The sequence below is a fragment of the Gymnoscopelus braueri genome, assembly GCF_963280865.1.
Source record: "Gymnoscopelus braueri genome assembly, chromosome: 11".
In the NCBI taxonomy this organism is placed as follows: domain Eukaryota; kingdom Metazoa; phylum Chordata; class Actinopteri; order Myctophiformes; family Myctophidae; genus Gymnoscopelus; species Gymnoscopelus braueri.
In genome coordinates, this window is record NC_137613.1 from 38,804,358 (window position 1) to 38,828,956 (window position 24,599).

The 24,599-nt window shown below is 38.7% G+C and overlaps 1 protein-coding gene across 1 annotated transcript; it reads left to right on the plus strand.

Annotated features, from left to right (window-relative positions):
- Positions 1-1,623: 1,623 nt before the first annotated feature.
- Positions 1,624-22,746, plus strand: slc44a4 (solute carrier family 44 member 4). The gene is made up of 22 exons (XM_080442434.1): positions 1,624-1,830; positions 6,675-6,723; positions 6,974-7,047; positions 8,435-8,513; positions 9,387-9,486; positions 9,794-9,925; positions 10,251-10,311; positions 11,044-11,164; positions 11,830-11,913; positions 12,287-12,399; positions 13,147-13,269; positions 13,934-14,033; positions 14,510-14,602; positions 15,242-15,344; positions 15,798-16,057; positions 16,911-17,005; positions 17,141-17,244; positions 18,416-18,489; positions 18,685-18,755; positions 19,265-19,359; positions 20,205-20,289; positions 21,484-22,746. The coding sequence occupies exons 1-22, from the start codon at positions 1,785-1,787 to the stop codon at positions 21,600-21,602; spliced, it is 2,181 nt and encodes a 726-aa protein (XP_080298560.1). The 5' UTR covers positions 1,624-1,784; the 3' UTR covers positions 21,603-22,746.
- The last annotated feature ends 1,853 nt before the right edge of the window (positions 22,747-24,599 follow it).

The following is a 24,599-nucleotide window of genomic DNA, read 5'->3' on the forward strand; positions in this document are numbered from 1 at the left end:
GTATATTAGAGGTCTGACACGTCTACTCATTGGTGTTGATTTTAGAATTGGTGCAAGCCTCAATTTACTCGCCATTGAAATAGCCTATGCAATGGGCTCATTTGTGAAACAAAAATAATACTCAAAGCTTTGATTTCTCATTTATTTTAGATCAACGTGGGGTCCGGGGACCCCCAATCGGACCTTGAGGGGGTTCCAGTAGGTCCCCAGCTAAATGACTGATACTTATTGAAGGAACTAAATGGACACTTATGGGTCTGTAACTCCAAGAGTGTAGCCCTCAAATTGAACCGGCCCATTGATTGATTGATTGTTTTTGATTGAAATTTGTATTAGGCAAAAGAATGTAAAACAACACAGTTACATTTATAATGCTTTTGTCTAAAAGGTCCGGCCAAAAAAGTCCTTGCAGACTTGTTTCCGTTGGGGTCCTTGAGTTAATTTCATAGACATATATAGTAGCAACCAAACAGTTCAAAAATCAACATGAAAATACAGATAATACAGAAAAAATACCACTATGTACAAAAAAAGCATTTAAAAAATATATGTACAAAAAAGGGGGGGGGGAAGCATGGAAAAATAAAAATTATATACAAAAAAAGCATGAGGAAATACAAAATATGTACAAAAAAGAGGCCCATTTGTACACTCTCTAACTTACAGTCAATTAACAGTGAGGATTTTATATTGTAGATTGGGGTTCCAAATGTAAATAAATGTACAGACTCATATGGATCTGTAACTCTGACAGTGTACAAGTGCACCAAAGGGAAAATGGACCATTTGGTTTTGTACACTCTCAGAGTTAAATTAACAGTGTAGATTGGGGTTCCAGGGATAAATGGACCCTTACAGGTCTGTTACTCTGAGAGTTATGGGTGTCCTTGAAATTAAGAAGTTAGCAGTGGTGGAAGTTAACTAAGTACATTTACTCAAGTACTGCACTTAAGTACAAATTTGAGGTATATTTGTACTTTACTTGAGTATTTCCAGCATTCAATACTTTTACTTCTACTCCATTACATCTCGGAGGAAAATATTGTACTTTTACTCCACTACAATTATATGAAAACTTTAGTTACTAGTAACATTGTAGATTTTGATTATTATTACAAAACACACTAACCACTTCAGCCGTATATATATTTTGTCCATTTGAATATAGCAGATATACAAGCTCACAATGCCCCGCAATGTCACGCATTGTGAGCTTGTAGATCTGCTATTTTCAAAAGATTTTCATTTGAAAACTTGTGGACATTCCGCACAATGAGTACTTTTACTTTTGGTACTCTAAGTACATTTTGATGCCAATACCTTTGTACTTTTACTCAAGTACATTTTGAATATGGGACTTCTACTTGTAACAGAGCATATGTCCTTTTACTTTTTTACTTAAGTGAAACATGTGGGTACTTCTTCCATCACTGCCACTGGGCCCATATCAAACTGGTGGTCCTTTGTTGAAAAAATGAAAAGGGTTGCGCATCACAGAGTGGGCGGGGTTTCAGAGTGGGCGGGGTTTCCGAGCGCACAGCAGCACAGGTGCATCATCCATCCCCCAGCAGGTGCGTCTGTGACGTCACCGCCTAGTAACAAACGCCAGGGCAGGAAGAAAGATTGACGAAGTTATCAGTCCTCATGTCATGTCTGTACAGGGCTGTTCACTGAGATTATAGCTGGTTTAACGTCGTTTTTTTCTGTTTTAAAGGACGGTTTGGTCAGGTCAAGGTTTCTTGTATCTTTAGAAGTATAACGAAGGTGGAGGGAAGCTGACAGTCATGGGGAAAAAGCAGGAGGAGAACACTAGTTCGGACCAAGAATACGGTGAGTTTTGACAACCGTTACCTGGGCAAACTGTCACTCCAGTAACTAGTTGTTATGTAGGATCATTGCATCTCAACAGTGGTGGAAAAAGTTCTCACATTTTTTATTTAAGTAAAAGTATCAATACTGCAATTCAGAAATATACTCTTGTTACAAGTAAAAGTCTGGTAATCAAAATTTACTTGAGTAAACGTACACAAGTATTGGCATCAAAATATACTTAAAGTACCAAAAGTAAAAGTAGGCTACTCATTATGCGGAATGCCCCGTTTCAAATATATCATTATGTCTAAAATGTATTAAAAGAAATCATTTGAAAATAGCAGATCTACAAGCAAGTTGTAGATCGGCTATTTTCAAATAGCCAAAGTTTAAATAGGGGACTGAAGTGATTAATGTATGTTTTGTAATAATAATCAAAAATCTACACAGTAGCCTAAATAGAAACTAAAGTTTTCAAATAATTGTAGTGGAGTAAAAGTATAATATTTGCCTCTGAGATGTAGTGGAGTAGAGAAAGTACAGAAAATTGCAAATACTCCAGTAAAGTCAAAAATCACACCCTGTGTGAAGTGGGCGGTGTCTTGCTAGCTAATCACAATACTGAATGGAGTCGATCAATCATGTACAAAAGATAAATACATTTATTGAAACACTCTTTATGATGGACAAAACCATAACTTAAAAAAAAACAATTTATGGTTTTTTTTAAGTTATGGTTGCTTATATAGGGCTATGCACATGTGTCATGTGACACTGGCGAATCACAGTCCTGAATAGATTGTGATTGGCCAATCACAGCGCAGGATAATTGTACAAATTTCCAAACCTCACTTATAGGTGCGGTTTCACTGCCCCAGATATTTGTACATTTTTCCAAACCTCACTTATAAGGGCGGTTTCACCGCCCAAAAATACCTAAAAATTGTACTTAAGTACAGTACTTGAGTAAATGTACTTAGTTTACTTTACACCACTGGTAACTCGTTATGTAGGATCATTGCATGTCTCAAATGGTTCACTGGTCATTTCAGGTATTTTTGGCAAACAGTGAATTAGGCCAAATAGGCTTGTCATCATCACAGCATGTTTTAATGCCACGAATCTTGATGTTATCATTTGGAATGATTTAAATTGTGTATTTACATCATAGTTATAAAAGAACAAAAATATTTACATAAGTGATGGTTGTAGTGATGGTTGTGATCAGTCTCCGTCATAGTGTTATAGTATATCTACATCTGTTGTTAAGATCTCGTCTAAGTAGGCTACTAAAGACAGAATGTCTTTTTCTCATCTCATTTGTCAGCTAACCCATATAAACGGTAGCATGTCAGTCAACAGACTAATCTACATTAACATCAGTTTTCAAATAGATTTGTATTGATTTTGTTTTATCTGAGGCTTTTATAATCACAATCACAGACACTGAAGGTAGGCTATATTCAACAGGTCTTTTCCATGTCAGAGAGGTCCAGTTCTTTAATGTTGTTGTTTTGCATGAACTTGGGGGAAGCAGTGAGACACTGTGTGGCCAGGCCTTGGTGGCTGGTTGCTATTGTTTTTACTGAACAAATCTACCTACATGAATTTGCATGTGCCGTTCAGCAGAATGTGCTATGCAAGAGCAGATCTCAGTCTTTGAGAATCCTAGGCTACTGTACTGTTTGCTTTCTGACTTTGTTGTGTTGGTTTGAGCCATGAGTCTATTGACAGTCTGGGAGTTTTCGGGAGGCAAATGTACACAAGTCCTCACTCCTCCCCTGAGGTAAACAGCTGTACCATCTCTAATTGTCTTCTCAATAAGTTGTAAATAAGAACAAGGGGTTCAAAGGGGTAACCACCAGTGTTTACATTCTTGACTTAAGTGTCCTATATGCAAAAGACCCACTTCATGTAAATGTAATTCCCACGTCAGCACCAGTTTGTTTTCTAAAGGGAAGTTGTTCCCCGAGGGCTTCTCCTGTGCTGTCAAAGCCCTGCAACAGGAAGTACGAATGCCAGTGGTTGATGTTTGCTGCATGCTGTGTTTTATATTTCAAAGAAAGAGAGCCTGCCATTTTACATCCTTTGAAAATCTCCATCCCCTTGTTCTTTCTCTCAATCTCTGAATCTTTTGCATACAGTTTGTTTGTCTGCATCTCAGAGTCTCTCTCTCTCTCTCCCCCTCGCTCTCTGAGTTAGTCTCTGAAGGACTATGTATAGGTCACCAATTAACCATGCTTGATCTGCAAAACCGAGTAATTAAACTGAGCAGACTATAAAGGCTTTTGACTTGTTTTGTGTTTTACAAGAGGGTGTGTAGTTGTGTTCTCAAAATCATACCGGCGGCGTCACTCTTTACAGCATCCTTGAGGCTCAAGGAAATGTTTACTTTGTTTGAGATTTCGTAACCAGCCAGTAGCTAATGCACTCTCCCACAATGTGTAAGCATGGATTTTTATTTGTTTATCATTACTGAACGTCTTATTGCCAGCTGATAATAGAAAGTCATTCACGCTTTTACATCACTCATCTTCCTCCAAGGTCAAGTTAAGACTAGCAGTCGTCACAAGTTTTCAGTGTTTGGCCAATCATAGCCATAAAAATTCTAAAACACCTTGGGTTCAAAGTTTTATAGGGGTAATTAACTCGGTAAGCCTGTTTCTCCAGACATCATTTACTCCAAACAGACAGCACGTTGTCAGGTCGGGTAGTGCTGAAATCTGACCCTATCTTGGCATTGAGGCAGACAAACAGGTTCTTATGATGGGAAACATTCACATCAGCTCCCTGGTTGACTCTCAACTTCGCTGCAGTCAAAGAAAGGATTGAAAAACTGCTGACATCAATATTGACGCCTATTGTGTCTGTCTGATTCATCCCAAGACAGCCCATACTTTAGTTGTCATTAGGCATTCACTGGTATTTGATATTGCTGTCAATTAGATACATTGTGATGCCTTTATGCAACAGCAGAAAAGTTTTGTTTGTAACTCTACACTGCTGTATAGTATTAGTGAGACTCACTTTTTTATGTGAAGTATCTAGCTGCTGAAATGAGGAATTCCCATTACATGTGTAAACAATCTGTAATAAAATAATGTGCTGGTAAAAAGACTGTCTTATTGCACTAAGTTGCTGCATAGTCAGTCATAGACAGAATCTGGGACTGGCTCTCATATTGCCTTATGTATAACCAGAGTCATATTGCATCCTATTTTAAACATCGCTTCACATTGTATTGTGTATAGAAAGCCTAATGTACAGAAGGCATTCAGCTACCACCCCGGAACCAGTCCTATTAACCTCCATTCACAGTCTGGATCATGAGGACAAATTTAGTCTGAGAATTACAGTTGGCATTTTGGTAACCTATTCATCTCCATTTGGCTGTGATGCAAAAAGAGCATTGAATAATTTTCCTACATAATCCATACTTCTGTATTTTAGCCTTGTGTTAATGGTTATTTGAAGTGTTGTAAGATCAAAACAAGAAGTAAGCCTATACTCTCAGCATTTCAGCGGGAACTGTGTCAACATTTCCTGCCCCGCAGGACAAAATAAAGGAAGGTAATTGATCTGACTTTTACAAGTGGAATGTTTTGGTTGTTTTACCTGTTGGGGACATGACTAGCAGGTTACATTTTAACGAGGTACATTTTTCCATAATTACGAAACCACGACGGTCCCTTTTGCAAACCCAAACTTCAAATCTGAAAAAAACAATAGTCACAAAAAAATAGATAGCAATGAATAATTTTCATTGCTATCCAAATAGTCACCAAGTGTTTTTGTCTAAACCCACTGCCTCAACTCCTATGTATTTTCATGCACTCTTTCGTATAGCCTATTGATTCACATGAAGACATCACAGCAAAATACTGAGTGTTAATTTAAATCTGAGAGTGTAAACATTACCCTTACGGCACAACGTTTTGCAATTTGCAGTGAACCATAACCCAATTACGTATATTAAGATTCTGAGTGATTACCTCACACCAAAAATAGACAGCCTGTAAAAAATAAATTGGTTCCTTGTTCCTGCCTCTTTTGCAAGAGACTGGTTTCTCTCTGTTCCAGGAAATGACTCCCAGACGTTCAGTTCCTGTAATTCTGTAACCTCTTTTAAGATGATGATTACAGGTAGCACATACCTTTACATGGCATAAAAGCCATAAAAATGATGATTCTGGCATTTCTCTGCATCAGTTCCTCATCCACAAGCAGAGTTCAGAGCTGCACTGACATTTATTAACTCTGGAGGAGCATAACAAGGCTCCCACTCAATGCTTAGCAACAACTCAAGTTGCTCTCATAGGGAACACACACACACACACACACACACACACACACACACACACACACACACACACACACACACACACACACACACACACACACACACACACACACACACACACACACACACACACATATTCATATACTTCTCTTAGAACCTGAAATCTAACCTCAATCCTCACCACTGCAAACTTAATTTATTTATGGACTGGATAAAATGTTTGCAAAGCCCAAATGAGTTTATGTCCGTAATGTTCACACAATTCTGTTCACACACATTCTCTTCCTATCTCACCTTTCGCAGATTATGAAGTTCCTTGTTGTCCGAAGGACTTCCAAAGAATGTACACCCTCTGTAATCCATGTTAATGTGTAGACAAACAAGGAAGTTTCAAAGAAGGATGATTGTTCTCTTCCGTATGTCAATAAAGGCTATTTAATTTGTGTGGTTATGTGACTGCTTGCTGAATATCAAGTAGGTTGACATTTACTTTCCATTAAAAGCCATCCGTAAAGCCCTTTGTATTATCAGGAACTGAACTGTCAATGCCTTTTCTTCCCAGGTGATCCTGCTCAGTTTGACCCTACTTTCCATGGCCCCATTCATAAAAGGTGATCTCTCTTTTGCTTCAGGCTGTATCTGTTCCCCGCCTGCACATCTTTGAGTTATTGTATGGTCCCATTCCCAAACCCTAGTCTAGCTATGAAGATTCTCTGTCCAGTGTGTTTTGCATGTCTGTCTTTAGCCCTCTGCATTTGTCATGTTCCTGTTTACTGACTGAACCATATCTATCTTACCCCAGCAGCGTCAATTCATGTGAGACTCAAAGCACTTTATTTTCCCCTCTCTTTTCATCTTTAGAAGCTGCACTGACATCCTATGCTGCATTCTGTTCATGGGAGTTATTGCTGGCTACATTGTCGTGGGGGTTATAGGTAAGACCGTCGAGCCATAGTGATGGCACTCCAGACTCATGTATTTGTTTTTAGCTGATGCTTTCATCCAGATGAATGCATGATGACTAATCAGGTTGGATCCTGTGCCTTGCTTATGGACGCTCTGACTCGCAGGGCATATTGGCAGGTGCAGGAATCTAATGTGTAGACCAGAAATAACACTTACGATGGAATGATCTACCTCACCATAAGAGCTACCTGTGATCCTATGTATTGAATCGTTTGCTTGTAGTCACTGATGCCAGCCATGCAAAAATAGCATAAGTTATGAAACAACACATTGGGAGTGTCCATTTATGAATAGTTTATTATTGTTTAATTACCTCTGTGTTCTGTTTTTTGTTAGTCTTCCTTTTTATTCAATTTCTCTCTCTCACACACGCGCACACACACACACACACACACACACCCACTTCCTCCCGGGTGCATCCGTGTTTATTCATACTAACAACAACATTACATGTTTGGAGCTGTGGTGCTGTCTGGAGAGATTACCTGTTCATCAGCTTGCAATGTTTGTTTCAGTTGTCTCTTCTTTAACATCACAAGCCCCAGCTGTGCTACTGTATCAGCTGGAATGGAGATGACATATTATTTAAATATAGCATTATCCCTGGTCTGTACAGCCACTCTTTGAATGCTAACCAGCACAACACCCCTTACTCCTTTCTTCTCTGTGCTAGTTATTCAACTAGCCTCACAACTCTTGCGGTATATTAAAATCCTCCTTAGTGTAACAATCAAGTCCTGATTGTTCACAACACTGGGTGGAGCTCAATTGTTTGCCATCAGAGAAACATAAAATGAGGCTATGATTAGTAAATGAGGGTGTGGAAAGATGATGTCAAGTTTGCTGTTGCTGGTCAGAGTATTGGGCTGTCATCAAACACATAACAACACAGAAACCCTTGCTCTTATCTAGAATCAATAGAACAGCCTGATATGAAGTGAGGTCACAGGATATGGCCTGTGTGTCTACAATTCAGAATGCGGTCAATGTGAGCAATGGCCAATAATTTTATGACCAGTAGGCAGCGGTTCCGGTAGTAGACACAAAATAGACTCTTTGTGTGTCCTACCGGAACCTCTGCCGGTCATCAAATTATTTGCTTAGGAATGCGACAAAAACAAAAAGAATCCATGAATATTGAACATTAAGCGGCACATACAGTAAACATAATGTATGCTTCAGGTTCACTAGGACCTCTCCTTTCCACAAAGATGCACCACAGTACTTGTCAATTATAATTGGCTGAATTTAAAACATGCACAATGACCAAATGATAATCAGCCTTTTTGTCTCTACTTCATGCTTCTTTCCCAGTTAATCTGTCTAGTTAATGTGTCTGCGTGTGCTTTCCATCAGCTTGGCTTTATGGCGATCCTCGCCATGTTCTTTATCCTCGAAACTCAACTGGATTTTTCTGTGGCATTGGGGAAAATAAGTAAGTAAATATCAGTAAGGCTGCTATAATTATGTTGACTTTGTGGCCGTAGTTGCTCAATTAATGGTGCAATCTGAGTCTCTCAATCAACACGATCTTATTAGAAAACCTAAAATCGATACTAATGGCTTTTACTTACATATAAGTTATGTAACATAGTTACTACTTACATAGTACATATATTTTGTATTCAAACAATTTGTTGTTCATATTAGAGGATATTCAAACAATGTAAATCACAAAATGTGCTAATTTGTTATTCATATGGAGGATATTCAAACAATGTAAATCACAAAATGTTTGTTATTCATTTTATAATAGGGAGCCTACCAATGTGTACAAGCACTAACACAGAACATACTGTATATTAGGTACATATTCAAACAATGTCAATCATTAAATGTTCTCATTTGTTATTCATATTAGAGGACATTCAAACAATGTCAATCATGAAATGTTCTCATTTGTTATTCGTATTGTACCTACAACTCAACATTTAATCATGAGATTGTATCCTGTATTAAAATATAAAAATAAAAACAAGAATACAACCTCAGATTAAATGTTAAGTAGTATTTATCAAATTAATAACAAATGAGAACAACTCATGATTTACATTGTTTGAAAACGTTATATATGTAGGCTAAGTATGTTACGTATGGAGAGACATAACTTACTATATGTAAGTAAAAGCCAGTACTATCCATTGTACGTTTCCTAACAAGAACAGACTCCTCTCAATATGTGTGACTCCAATGCATTGCTTATCTTGTCTCCACTCTCTCTGTATGTCTCTTTCTCTCTTTCTCTCTCTCTCTCTCTCTCTCTCTCTCTCTCTCTCTCTCTCTCTCTCTCTCTCTCTCTTTCTTTTAGAGACAGACCCAATATATTTTACTTCGACATTCTAAAATGTGCCACGTCTATCAACATAATGGCAGCTTCCCTTGATGGCTTTCAGTGCCCTACCACACAGGTACAGAAGCTGCTCTGATGATCTACTTTACAAAACTACTGGTCCATTTATGTGTGTTTTAAATTTTAGGCGATATTGTATTAGTAATTTTATTAGTCATCTGTGTTCACCATAGTCCTTCAGTGCAAATCAAAATTGCAGAGGCATTATTTGAAAAGTAATATATACTACATTTTAGTGATTTTTCTGACCAACTTAGTGTTCATTAACCATATTCACATGATGGCAATTTTGCTCTTACTTCATGGACAGGCAGTGGGGTTTGAATTATGAAGTAATTGTCTACTCTTTCATTATTCATGCATAGGTGTGTGTGGAAGAATGCCCTGATGACTTTTGGGCTCTTACACCAGCTGCTTATTTTTCAACAAGCGATCCAAAAAGCTTTTTCAATCAAAGCCTATGTGTGCCATCATTTGACCTTGCAACAACGACGTTGGTAAGTCTCATTCTGTCAGTATTCTCATTCTGTCTTGGCTCTCTCAAAATGCTGTGCTCTTAAAATGGATGATGTTGTTCATGAGCTGAACGTGTGTGTGTGTGTGTGTGTGTGTGTGTGTGTGTGTGTGTGTGTGTGTGTGTGTGTGTGTGTGTGTGTGTGTGTGTGTGTGTGTGTGTGTGTGTGTGTGTGTGTGTGTGTGTGTGTGTGTGTGTGTGTGTGTGTGTGTGTGTGTGTGTGTGCGTGCGTGCATGCGGGGGGGGGGGGGGGGGGTCACAAATGTGTTTACATTTTGATCACTGATTGAACTATGATTATTTCCCAGACTCCTTTACAAATTGTGGATAAAGAGCTTTGTCCTTTCTTCTACACTCCAACTATCTCAGGTAAGTGGACCGGCTCATTCCATAGACTTGTCTGATATAAACATGTTAACACATGGTGTATTTTCACAAATTTACATGGAACCAACCACTAGCAAATTTATAAAGATAATATGGTTACTCTTCTTAAAGGTTTAATGACATTCACTTTTACACCACATTCAAAGTCTTTGTCCTGGTCCTTCAAAAGTGTACAAAAAGTTTTAAGTGAAAATTCCATTCCAGTGATCCATGGCAGGTGTTTTTCTCTCACATTTCTAAAGCCTTTTCAACTGCAATGAAAAAAGAAATCTTTGCCTGCGGGTGTCGCTGGTGAGGGATTTTGCCTGTCAATCATCGCCTCTGCTCCGCCCCCCCCCCAAAGGAAAGGATAGGGGAGGGGAGGGGCGAGGAGGAGAGTGGGCGGGATTAATCGACTGTGACCTCACTGTCGAAGGGCCAAGCTCAGATTACTTTTCAGCCTAGTTATTCAGAAAACCCCAGACCACAGAAAATCCACTGAATGTTCTAAGTTCAGGTTTTTTGGGTGTAATTGAGGTCATAAAACCCCAAATAAAACATTGAAAATAAAAAAAGTGAAAATGAATGTCATGATACCTTTAAGTATTTATTTTTTTGTCCTTTTCCCTATCACACATGCAATATGAATAATGGTGTGGTGTGAAACAAAACAAAAAATGTACAAAGTCTAGTCTAACCTGTTTCACAATGCTTTGATTTTCTCATGGTGTTCAGTGCTGGGAAGATGTTTACCTGATATATTAAAGCTGGATACTATCCCTGACTACTTCAGTACCGTTCCAGGCTTGCCCACCAGCCTAAATGACACAGTGAATATCATTAAAAACGGAACTGGGTAGGAGAAGTGTTTTTCTTTAAGTCTTTACATAATTCTATAACAGTTTAAATCCCAATGAAAGATCTTCCACACATCCACAAACGTAATGTGACATACCCTTCCCAAGCTGATGATGTTCATATGCCTGCTCATGCACACACACACACACACACACACACACACACACACACACACACACACACACACACACACACACACACACACACACACACACACACACACACACACACACACACACACACACACACACACACACACACACACACACACAGGCTTCAATGACCTTCTTCTCTTTCTCATTGCCAGCTCAGGGTCTGCGACAGCGTGAGTTTCTGTACTGACCGTTATGTTTTTTGGCTTTTTGTAGATGTAGTTCTTCTGTGCTACTGATCTGTAGACATAGCTTCTTTTGTACTTCGTCGTTAGGCTTTAGATGTATTTTGGGTAACTTGTGGACTTAGCGCGCATTGGTTGGGTGTTGCTCTCTGGCATAGGAAAACCATCTTTTTCCCCAACGCACACACACACACATACATTTCTTTGAATAATTTCAGCTTTACCTAGTGTCTACATTTTTCTTGTAGTTTTAGTGTGGTACAGTATGCCTGTTAATAGGTTTTTATTTTTAGCTGACAGCCTCCCCCTCCCTTTGTCTTTGGCAGGGACATTGTCAATGGCTTCAATGCTCGAGAGGTTGGTGTCCGAATCTTTGAGGACTTTGCATCATCATGGCCCTGGATCCTCCTGTGAGTACCCTGCATTGCTGTGCTCCAGACTGCCTCCTGTAGGCCACTTTACACTTTACAGTACATCTATGTACAGATACATACACAATATGCTTCGTGTGCATTATTTTCAGTAAAGTCTGATTTTATTTTAAGCATTCCCCTCTGTCTGCTTTAGTTGTTATTAAATGTGAAGTGTAGTTATTCACATTACTGAGATGTTTCAGTGTGGTAGGCCTACTGATGGTATTATGCTAGGGTCTAGATATGATATTCAGTGAATGTAGGCTCAAACTGTATCTGTTTAACTAGAATGCAATGCAACTGTAATGGCTTCTTCCTCACTACGTTAAATTAGCAGTGTTTAATCCTCTCCTCTCCTCTCCTCTTCCAGTGGTCTGTTAATAGCCATGGTGGTCAGCATGCTGTTCCTGTTGCTGTTACGGTTCACAGCTCCAGTCATGGTGTGGTTGCTGATCATAGGAGTGCTGGCAGCAGGGGCCTATGGTAAAATCATCTTCTGAGCAAAAAAAAAAAAAAGCTAATTTAATTCAGTGTAAAAATGCACCCATAAGGGTAAATCTTTACACTCTTGGGGCTCCAGTTTGAGGGTGATACAGTATGTGTTCATGTTTATCGGCAGCACAATTGATGAGTTTGCAAGTTTGACACACAGCAGCAGAACCAGTACAGTTGGCCCTAAACTAAAGGATTAAAAGGTGTGCCAATTGAAAAGGGACAGTTCTACCTCAAGAACACTGGCTGTTATTGTATTTTCTTTAGCCTTTTTATTATCAGACTGTGTGTTCTTTCCTGTCTACCTGGTTCTCCAAATAAAAGGGAAGAAAGACCTCAGGGACTGTGTTGTTAACAGCCAAATAAATCAGTTTTACCGTCCTCAAACTACTGGCCTCAGAGATAAATTATCAATTTAGTTTGATTTGTACACTCTTAGTTAACTTACAGTAACACTGTTTTCAGTATGTAGTTTCACGTGTAGAGAAACTCCATTCTCAATTGTATTGCTTTTGTTTATACAGGACAGTAAGATGATTGAATATGTCACTCGCTAGTTAATGGCTGCATTGTGTATTTTGACTGTACTCTACTAATGAAATAGTAGACGATAATGTATTTTGTGGCTAGAGTAAAACTAAACAATAAAAGCCTGGAGATCGAGGCTATGGCTAGAGTGAATATTAGCCTTTGGGTGTTTGTTGATGTCTCTGAAATGTTACTTTACTTTGTGTTTAGGAATATGGCACTGCTACTGGGAATATGATAACTACAAGACAGCCGCTGCTACCATTACGGACGTTGGCTTCACAACCAACTTTAATGTTTACCTGCAGGTCCAAGAAACCTGGCTGGCCTTTTGTGAGTCGGACAGTATTGAACTATTGAAGAAACAGTATTAGGGTTCCAAAGCACATTACTGTAATTTATCAGTTGCTTAAATATCACAAAATAAAATGAGTACTTAAAACCATGCATACCACTTATATTTAAAAATATCTTAGCATTTTACTATACTGGGTCTATGTAAGCTTGTCCAGGTCTATGACCTGCACAAGACCAGGGTCAAGTACTACATTTATATGTTTTGAATAAACACAGTATTTGTTGATGATAATCAAATCATAAGAGAGAGACATTCAAATACACTTTGACTGTAACCAAACTCCATTAATTAAACCCTGTTTAATTATCTTTTTCACAGCTGCCACTTTTACATTAAATAATAGGGTAAACACAGGTGTTATAATCAGTTATACTAATTAAGATTCTATTCCACTCAGGTCAAACAGAGTTAAGATTCTGCTACTTTTAATGTTGATTCACTGGAAAGGCTCTGCTCCACTAAATGAAATGGAATCTTAAATAGTAGCATAATGTTTACCCTACTATTGCTGTGAAAAAGGTCACTTAGTGTTTTGCCAGTTATTTGAGGGCCCACTTGCAATATCCCCGGCCCTCAGATTGAGAACCACTGAGTTATGACTTTTTCTATATTTTATGTTCTTGTCCCTCTGTCATCCAGTGATAATCATATCTGTGGCGGAAGCAATAATACTGCTGACCATCATCTTCCTGCGGACTAGACTCCTCATTGCCATCGCCCTCATCCAGGAGGCCAGCAAGTGAGAACTCACAAGAAATACAGATTTAAATATGATTTAATATGGTGTATTAGTCTTTCTTGATACAGAAAAAAGATCTGTGGTTTATTAGATAATTCCTTAGAATTGCAATTGCTTTGTTGTATTGCTATATTTATTTCGTTCTTATCATATTATATATCTTAATATATTAGATAATTGTTTAACACAGTATATATGGCTATTGTTATTATGGTAATTTACAGTACATAACCTTTTTAACAGACATAATTTATGTATGATGAAATATGCTGTGGGGGGGCTGTTCTTCCTTCCTTTGTCAAATATCGACCCATTGGAATGTAACGGTCCCTCTTTCTGCAAGTTCAGCTCTTTTCTTTGAACCTGATTTCATTCCATTCTGTCAGCTTTCAAGCTTTTTTTATACATTTGTAGGATTGAAGAATTGAAAGTTATCAGTACAGGAAATGACTTTGTGATCTGTGTGTCTTCTACAGGGCAATAAGTCACATGATGAGCAGTCTTGTCTACCCTCTGATTACCTTTGTACTCGTGGTGGTGTGTGTGGCTTACTGGGGCATCGTTGCTTTGTATCCTTTCACTTGTGGAGAAAAAAACAATATTTATCCACAAGTTTCCTAGGGCGTTGTGGGCATCACTTCCTGTCGATTTGATCAGGTATCAGCATAGAAATCGACAGGAAGTGATGCCCACAATGCCCTGGGAAACTTGTGGATAATTAATTGTATTGGCATTATTCAGTAGGCCGGCAGCTATCGATTATTCAAAAGGATTTTTATAATTGACTAAATCGATTAGTCTGATTAAGCACTTAAGCTTTATTTTATACTTTGTCGTACGATGTTGTAGCACACAAATAGCAAAATAGCCTTCTGATCTGCTATTTTGGCTATTTCTGCTACTGTATAAAAAATGTAAACAATAAACAAAAAATTATTATTTTATATATATATATATATATATATATATATATATATATATATATATATATATATATATATATTAAAAAATATATTATACTTGATCGAATATAAAAAAGAATATTTATATTACATTGAATCGTTTTAATAACTGTTGCACCCCTATTTTACAATTTCTGTTTTCCCTATTCAGTGTTGTTGGCAATCAGTTGTGTTGGCATTACCACTCACCAAGCACTTCTTCTGCACAGCACAATATCAGTACTTCACTTAACAGGGTGTGTGTAGATATCTGGCCACGTCGGGAAACCCAGTGTATAAAGTGGTGGCTCTCAACACCACACAAGAAGGCTGTGACAGAATTAATGGCACCGTGGATTGCGACCCTTTGGTGAGTGGACAAGCAGAATATACAGTACTATATGGGCCTAGTGTGACTGAGCAGTCAATGTCAGTATTTTATCATATAATGAATGAAGTAAAATACCGCTGTCAATACATATCATTGTCTGTTCACAGCTTCAGCCATATACAATATTATACATAAACATGAAACATTTTCCTGTTAAGATTTTGCATTTGTTTTCAATTTTCTCCAAAGTCATTAAAATGTTACTGAACTTACCTGAATTATTGATTCAGTGGTGGCTAAACATCTTTGTACAGTTAAAAAGTTTCTCACATTCTCACCTCTTGTTCTACTACCTGACAGCGTCCGCCCACCCTCCCTTTGTTTGTTTGTGCAACATCTCGGTGTCAAACTCTGTCTCCCATATCTCTTTCAACTTCCTCCTACAACTTCCTTCATTCTCCCTTTACCTTTTCCCCTCCATCTCCCACTCAGGGCTTCAACAACACGGATGACCCCGGCTGCCCGTCGGCTCGCTGTGTCTTCATCAAGTACAACAACGAGGGTCTCATCCAGAGGAATCTTTTCAACCTGCAGATCTACAATGTGGTGGCTTTCCTCTGGTGTGTCAACTTTGTCATCGCCTTAGGACAGTGCACCCTGGCTGGGGCCTTTGCCTCCTACTACTGGGCCTTCAGCAAGCCTGGCGACATCCCTTTCTTCCCCCTGTCAGCGGCCTTTATGCGGTCACTGAGGTAAGGCGATGAGCCTCCCATTAAAACCTTGTCATTGTCACAGGTCAAATATTTCCAGTGCCAAAAGATCATGGGTTTGATCCCTGTGGCGGTAAGTATTTCTGTCCCTGTGTAGGTGTCTTAGTGTCCACTGAGTTCATTCCTGTTCAATGGACATCCCTCCTGGCTGCTCCTGAAGGCACATGCATGAGCGCAGCATATTACACCATATGTGATATGATACTTGGGGGAGCTCTACTATTTTATGTGCGTGTATTACATAATCAAATCAAATCAAAGGACCATGTCTAAAATACACTGCAAATCCTGATTGTTAATTTAGCTATTCAGAGTGTGGGTTCATTTTTACATTGAGTTAAATTGGCACTTTGTGTAACCTTTTTTGGCACGTGGATTAAAATAATGAATGAAACCATATAGAATTGTAGAAAGGATGCATACAGTATGTGCTGCCTTGTTTTTCCGTCATGTGGATACAATCTCAGGAATGTACTTGCTGTTTGTAATGGATTGGTGATGTTTCTTATACTGACTGCTAGAGGGCGTAGTTGAACACATGGTCATGTTGTGTAGGCTACTATCTTATCTACATGCATACAACAACATTCACCTTTGATCTCAAATAATCTTGTCATCCCATGATATCATTGATGCTGTATAATTGTGACAGAGATGGGATTTTAATTATAATTAACTGATTAATTTGAAAGTTTCATTATTATTACGCACTTGTAGGGTTCCTTTCTAACCCTGATGGCTAAAAGAACATTAATTTAGCATTACACTGATTAAGTACTCTTAATTATTTGCAAACATGTCACTCTTTATTTTGATGATCATATCTGTGTTTCAGGTACCATGTGGGCTCCTTGGCATTTGGTGCTCTGATTCTCACCTTGGTCCAGATAATCAGAATCATTCTGGAGTACATTGACCACAAAACCAGATGTAAGAATGGAAGGCATACAAAAGTCTCTCATTTCATTATATGGGTCTTGCTCCTTGCAAATTTTGATTAAAGCCATTTGATGAGTCGTGGTCTCAAAAAATGTAAAGGCTAATATTTTGCCTTCCCCTCCCCAGCTGCTCAGAATCCCTGTGCTCGGTTTCTTATGTGCTGTCTGAAGTGCTGCTTCTGGTGTCTGGAGAAGTTTATCAAGTTCCTCAACAGGAATGCATACATTATGGTCAGTAACCACACAATGCCATGGGTTTGTCCCCCACAAGAGTCTTCTATAGCTACTGAAGTGTGTTAAAGAGTAAGGCTCTGGCTAAGCCTAACCTGGCATTCATTGCATCCAATCAGCAGATAAATACTATCAAAAGACATCCAAGGGTGTTAAGCACTGACCAACTTTCACAAAAAGGACACAGACAGTGGCCATTTTGGCCAGACAGAAATGCTAACATTTCAGCCTAGTTGGACTTCATCAGAGAATGCTCTGATGATGCCAACAAGGCAAAATATGGCCAAAATAAATTGGTGAAATTGTGGCACTGTCCCTGCCCTTTTTTTTCTTTTCTTTTCTTTTCAAAGCTAGTGAGTGCTACCATACATCCTTGGCTGTTGAGTCTTTTTAAGTACATATTTTTGGGGTTTAGCGCCACAAAAGTGTCTCATTCTGGGAAGGCGCGTCCAATCCCTCCAGTGTGACATAAATGATATGTTAGACAAGTGAATAAAAATGCAGTCTCTGTCAGTCATGTAGCCTCTGGCTTCTTCTTAAGCTGGTTTTTCTGGATAGACAAAATAACATTACTGCCTGCATGACTTTTAAACATGCACAGGTTGTCTAATAATACAAAAGGCACAGTCATGGTACACGGTAGAGAATGGTCTTCTCTTTAGTAGTAAAAATAGAGAATAGATAAAAGTTTTTTTAATCTAAAAGGTTGCTTGTATACATTGTGTAAGTTTGATCTGGTTAACTTTCAGAAATGTTTAACTTAGGGTTCCGCTTAGTGTTCCTCTTCCTCTCATTATAGAAACAGCTGTTGTTAAAACCAGAGCATCTTCTACAGTACATGTTCTAAAGGACAGGCATATCGTTGCTATCTACATGTGTATAGGCATGTAGATATGTAGTTAGATATAAATATGAAAATATAGGTACGGTATGTAGCTAGATGTAAATATGAAAATATAGGTATGTGGTTCGATAAATATAAAATAATATACAGTATATGTGCAGATAATCAACAGTAATGCTGTGTATCAACCAGGATGCACAGCTGAACTGCACTGAATGGAGTGTACTATTCCTACTTCCTCATCTCTGCCACTGTAAAATCGTACTTGGTATGATTTGAGCAGGTATTCTGTTTTAACAAAACATGTTGATCTCACTTTCCTGACAGATCGCCATATATGGGAAGAACTTCTGTGTCTCGGCCAGGAATGCTTTCATGCTCCTCATGAGGAATATAATCAGGTTAGTTGCTGAAGTCACATGTGGCATGTCAAAGGCTTTGTATACTGTTTGTTTGTATACTGAACCATGATGCTAGTTTACCTTTAAATGTTATCGACACATCCATAACCATGTATATAATATGGTTGTGTGACTGGAACCATGGCTTGGTAGCAGGGGACATTTTTTTCCATCACATGCTGTGTCTTCCTACAGAGTGGTGGTGCTAGATAAAGTGACTGACCTGCTGCTGTTCTTTGGGAAGCTGCTGGTGGTTGGAGGAGTAGGTAAGAGTGGAGCGATTACAAAAGGCTCTTGTTGGGAATTAGTTCAATTCAGTTCAGATCTTAATCGTCCCACATGGGAAATTTGGCTTGTAGCATGACTTACACACTTACACACTGTGAGCTTGTAGATCTGCTATTTTTGCTTCTTTAGAATATTTGTGAATGTTTTGAAAAATAAAATAAAAACAATGCCTATGACATGCATAAAATTGCGATGCCAGGTTGAAAGTGGTTAGAAAAAGAATCAAATAAGTAAAACAATTACAAACAAAACAAGATTGAATGAGGAGCAAGATAATGTTTAATTAAGTGTATTGCTGCACCTCACCAATCAAGTTAATATTTGGGTGGATGGGTTAAATGCAGAGGGCAAATTCTGTATATGTGTTAATGTAGGCTACTACTAAAGTGAACTAACTTAACACTTGGTTTAAATTAACACCTCTCTGTAGCGTCTTAAGTGTGAGTTTATTTGGATCAACTTCAATGAGCAAATCTTTGCTTTTCAGGTGTCTTGTCCTTCTTTTTCTTCTCTGGCCGAATACCACTGCCGGGCAACACCTTCCGTGTAGAAGTGCTCAACTATTACTGGATGCCAATCATCGTAAGAAGCTAACCGTTAACGAATGACAAATAAGACTATAAAGGACATGTTGCAGAAGATAATTTCTTTGTCAGAGTTATGTTACATTTAGATTATCACCTGGGCATTTGTTGTTGCGCAAAGTCATCCATCCAGTGGCCGGCGTAACAGCCCTAGCCTCTGGTGTTGAGGGCTTGCAACTATCGATTATCGATGATTTTCTTTGCGATTATTATATCAATACATTTTTCGATTAATCAAATAATCAAGAACCACTCTTTTTTATAATTTATTTTCATTTTTTGTTTATCACATACCCTTATTTCTGTCAGGACTCACTCATGTCAAGTTCACCATTTATTGAATAATGGAGATGGCAGTATATAAATAACTCTGTTCTGGTTCTACTCCGGTATCTCTTCAGTGGTTAATTCTACCTTACCATCCGCAATAACCATGTTTGACACCGTTTCCCACATCGAGGTCACTCAAGGTGATAATTCAGCGCACAGAGGCACTTGACTTGCTGATTGGTCATTAGCTGTAGCAGCTGTTACTTACTTACTTATCACTCCCCTAACCCAGGGCAAATAAAGGCTGGGTATGTGATAAAAGGTTTTATTTATGTCTTGACTTGAATTCAAGTCGAGAGGACGGCTTTAGAGGTCAACTCTGTTACACTAGACTACATATGAGAGGACATGTCAGTACTGTATGTTCTCATGACAACAGGTTTGTGTTGATGCTCTGTATCAATACCACCAGGACAAACTCCTGGATGCAACACACCAAGGAATAAAATGTAACATGATCATTTCCCAAAATAATGTCTTTGTTTGGTGTCTAACTGCTACGTGTTCCTGCAGACGGTGGTGGTTGGAACATACCTCATTGCTCATGGATTCTTCAGTGTGTACAACATGGCTGTCGATACGCTCTTCCTCTGCTTCTGTGAGTACATACCATATCTCTGACGATCTTACTGCTGTTATCTAACACATGCACTTCTTGCATACCTGTGCACAGTCAATAGCTCTGCACTGGCTATGTATAGACGCATAGATACATACTGTACATTTATATATTATCTTATTATCTCCGCCAGACCGGGAGGCACAGATGGTGTTTTCGCCCCTGTTTGTGTGTGTCTGTTTGTGTGTCTGTCTATGTATAGCTAATCTTGGACCCCCCTTGACCAACTGGTGTCAAACCTTGCACGCATATTCCCAGTAGGCCCCCATCCCAAATTCTTCAAATAGGCCTCATGGTGGCACTATAACAGGCCGCTTTACATTTTGGCGTATAATTCTTCACCATCAAGATTTCTTGGTTTCTTTGGATCATGACAGAACTCCCCATATTAGTGATGAGCGGGTCGACCCGTAACCCGCGGGACCCGCGGGTCAACCCGCGGCGCGGGTGGGTCGAGTCAGGATTTCAGAGGAAATTATGCGGGCTACGGGTGAGCGGGTCAGCCTCTCACACGAAAAAAAAAAAAAAAAAACCCTATTTTGAACAACATGCTTGTTTATTCAGCCCATGACAATGTTGTGCTACTGTAGACATTTAAAGGGACTTTGGGTACTTAAAAGAGCGCTATATAATATATATTTATATTCCCACCGCGGGTCGCGGGGCGGGTTGAGCCATAGATTTATATGGGGTCGCGGGTCGCGGGTTGAGGCGGGTTGGGTTCCGTGGCGGGTTGGGGCGGGGCGGGTCATGAAAAAACCTGACCCGCACATCACTACCCCATATAGTCCAGACCCATTTCCACCCATCTAGATTTTCTGCAACACACAAGTACAGATTTTGTCCAAAACTCACAAATTGGTACACGTCTTCTCTGGATTCATGTGATGAACATGTTTTTCATATTCCATCCCCAACTATGATTCCCTTAAACAAAGTTTGCGGGAGGTGCCCATTTGACCAAAAAAAGACAAAGGTCAGGAACACAGTCGATTTAATCATACATTGAGGGCCCTCTAAACAACACAGAGCTAAAGGCGATCCATACCAGCATACATTACTCTGTTCTCTCTCTGGCTCCAGCTCATTCCCCCTCATTCAGTGTCAGCTTTTTCGTCAGCTTGTAGATTCACTCACATTAAATGTATACACATCTCTTCCTCTCTCCTACAGTGGAGGACTTGGAACGTAATGATGGATCACAACAGAAGCCATACTACATGTCCAAGAGCCTGATGAAGATTCTCAACAAATCCAACAAGGCACCAAAAAAGGCTAAATCAAAAGACTAAAGAGTTCAAAACTATGGTGAAGTAATCTATGACTGTTCTCTACATACATCGTGTATGTTGGGTGGAAAACCTTGTATATCCAAAAATCGTTACTTTTCAGAAATGTAAAAACAAAACAAAAAAAGTGTTCCAATGGATTCTATGTAGTTATTATGTTTGTATTTAGTCACAAGCTCTTGTTAGTATGTTTTATTGTTTAAATGTGTATAAACCCAGACAGACTTTCACTTTAAAAAAAAATCTAATAGCGAAAATACTGATCTACAAGATCAGTGATGCAACTCATGAGCTTGTAGGCTTGATAGGCTATTTTTGTTACTTTATCATGACAGTCTTGTATGACAAAGTAGGGTATTGATTTACAGGAAAAGAACTTGAACATTTTTAAATATAGAGATACACGGTTTACCCCCAACAGCAACGATATGATCTACGTGTGATGTGTCTTCTCCATGACACCCATTTTACGCCGAGCAGAGGAAACATGCGGAAAGCAATATCACCAAAGTTTACACACTTCACTGTTTCTGCACTTTTATTGAACTTTCGATTGAATGTGTATGTGTGGTATTAATGATTGTATATGTGAAAGGTCTGAGCATGAGCCACTAAATAATGTAAAGTGTTGTTTGGTATCCTTCATAGATTTTTTTTTATTGACCATAGAATAATTTGATTTAATATTCCTGCTGTGTTGGCCAAAGCAATACTTTTATTACATTTTAAGATATTTATAATGTGCACAAGACTGATGTTTGTGTGTCAGGAATAAAAAGCCTCTATCTACAATGTTGACATGTTCAAGTTGTACTATATGATGCCGGTTTGCCACGTCCATGCCATGTCCATGCCAGTCTCAGCGCCCAGTAATGAGTCAAAATATTAAAAAACGTACAAAAGCAACTTAATTTCTTTAAAGTTGCCCATTTGTCCTGAGTAGGGGTGATGTAACTGCAACTTTCAGATGAAGAAAATGAAGAAAATAAAATAATGATTTAACTGAACACCAAGTAATGGCTATCACATTCTAGATATTGATGCTTAGACTATTTGTAAAGTGATTTATAATTGTTTGTTTTATAACTGCAAATATTTTTGATTAACACAATGCATTAGATATTTATTAAAATAATAAAATTGTAAATATGACTGTGGAGATGTCTGTTCTTTTCAGTGGCCTGTTGAGATCCATACATATACAGACCGTACATGCAAGCAATGCATTCTTTTTGCTTCTGAGTTTCTTGTTTGTCTGTAATGGTCCCTGTGCAAGTAATTAGCCCACGATCACCTGTACATCTTAAGCCTAGCTGAGTTGATAACAAGTTCAACTGATATTAGATTTAAACAGTCACATTACCTCAGCAGGGGCCTATTTCACGAAAGCAGAATTAGGGGTTAAGCCTGGATTTAACACCTATCCTGGCTTAATTTAGCCAGGATTAGCAATGAATCGGTTTCATGAAAGTTTAATTATCTTGTCAGATTATCTTAGCCAGAGCACCCTGGATAAGTTTATCCATGACCCGATTTCACGAAAGAAAATGTACGCAATCTTACCTAGTTACCATGGAAATTTAGCTGTGAAGTTAGCCGGTAGGGACCAGGCTAACAGCCAAGCTTACTTAATCCAGTGCCTTGTTCTTCCACAGTTAATTCAACACATGTGTTTGTTATATGGACTCATTTTAATGCCCTGCATTCAAATAAAATAAATACAATAAGATATAATCAATTTAATTATATTACTGAAATAGAGTGTGACCATGAATCATAATTGTTTCACAATGACTCATGTGTTATGTCATTGTCACTCTGTTAACACTATAGTTCATATTGTTGTTAGATGTTTGATAATATGTTACAGATTTTTTTCACACACACACACACACACACACACACACACACACACACACACACACACACACACACACACACACACACACACATATAAATTATTATTTACAGGTTTTAAAAGACCCTCTGTACAATGTAAGTCAATTAGGAGCATATTTTAAATGATCAATTTCTAGTCAATGGAGAAATTATTTTTGATTTCTTGTCCACCTTTGGAGTTACATCATGATGGCAAGGTAACTACACAACCCAAACCTCCTATACCAGATGCGAACCCGCTTCTACCATGCTGTTGAAGGCACAAGGGGGCGGGGCTGGCGGGCTAAGTTAGTGCAGTGAGTGGCAGTTGGGGCAAACGCAGTCCCCACCAATATTATTTACGATTCTGTGCCTATCGGTACATAACTCGGACGGCGCTTAGTCGACTAGCAGACCATCGGCCGGTCGTCGCGGGCACTCGCGCCTGGAGGCGCTCGGGCGCGACTCCTCGGCCTCAAGGTCTGCTGAGTCGGCAGATTCTGATTCCCTTAAACAAAGTTTGCGGGAGGTGCCCATTTGACCAAAAAAAGACAAAGGTCAGGAACACAGTCGATTTAATCATACATTGAGGGCCCTCTAAACAACACAGAGCTAAAGGCGATCCATACCAGCATACATTACTCTGTTCTCTCTCTGGCTCCAGCTCATTCCCCCTCATTCAGTGTCAGCTTTTTCGTCAGCTTGTAGATTCACTCACATTAAATGTATACACATCTCTTCCTCTCTCCTACAGTGGAGGACTTGGAACGTAATGATGGATCACAACAGAAGCCATACTACATGTCCAAGAGCCTGATGAAGATTCTCAACAAATCCAACAAGGCACCAAAAAAGGCTAAATCAAAAGACTAAAGAGTTCAAAACTATGGTGAAGTAATCTATGACTGTTCTCTACATACATACTCGTGTATGTTGGGTGGAAACCTTGTATATCCAAAAATCGTTACTTTTCAGAAATGTAAAAACAAAACAAAAAAAGTGTTCCAATGGATTCTATGTAGTTATTATGTTTGTATTTAGTCACAAGCTCTTGTTAGTATGTTTTATTGTTTAAATGTGTATAAACCCAGACAGACTTTCACTTTAAAAAAAAATCTAATA

Excerpts from the sequence above, each read along its gene's own strand:
- slc44a4 (XM_080442434.1), top strand. The coding sequence starts at position 1,785 with ATGGGGAAAAAGCAGGAGGAGAACACTAGTTCGGACCAAGAATACG. Across the intron at positions 13,270-13,933 it reads AGAAACCTGGCTGGCCTTTT|TGATAATCATATCTGTGGCG; the intron begins GTGAGTCGGACA and ends TCTGTCATCCAG. Across the intron at positions 16,058-16,910 it reads GCCTTTATGCGGTCACTGAG|GTACCATGTGGGCTCCTTGG; the intron begins GTAAGGCGATGA and ends TCTGTGTTTCAG.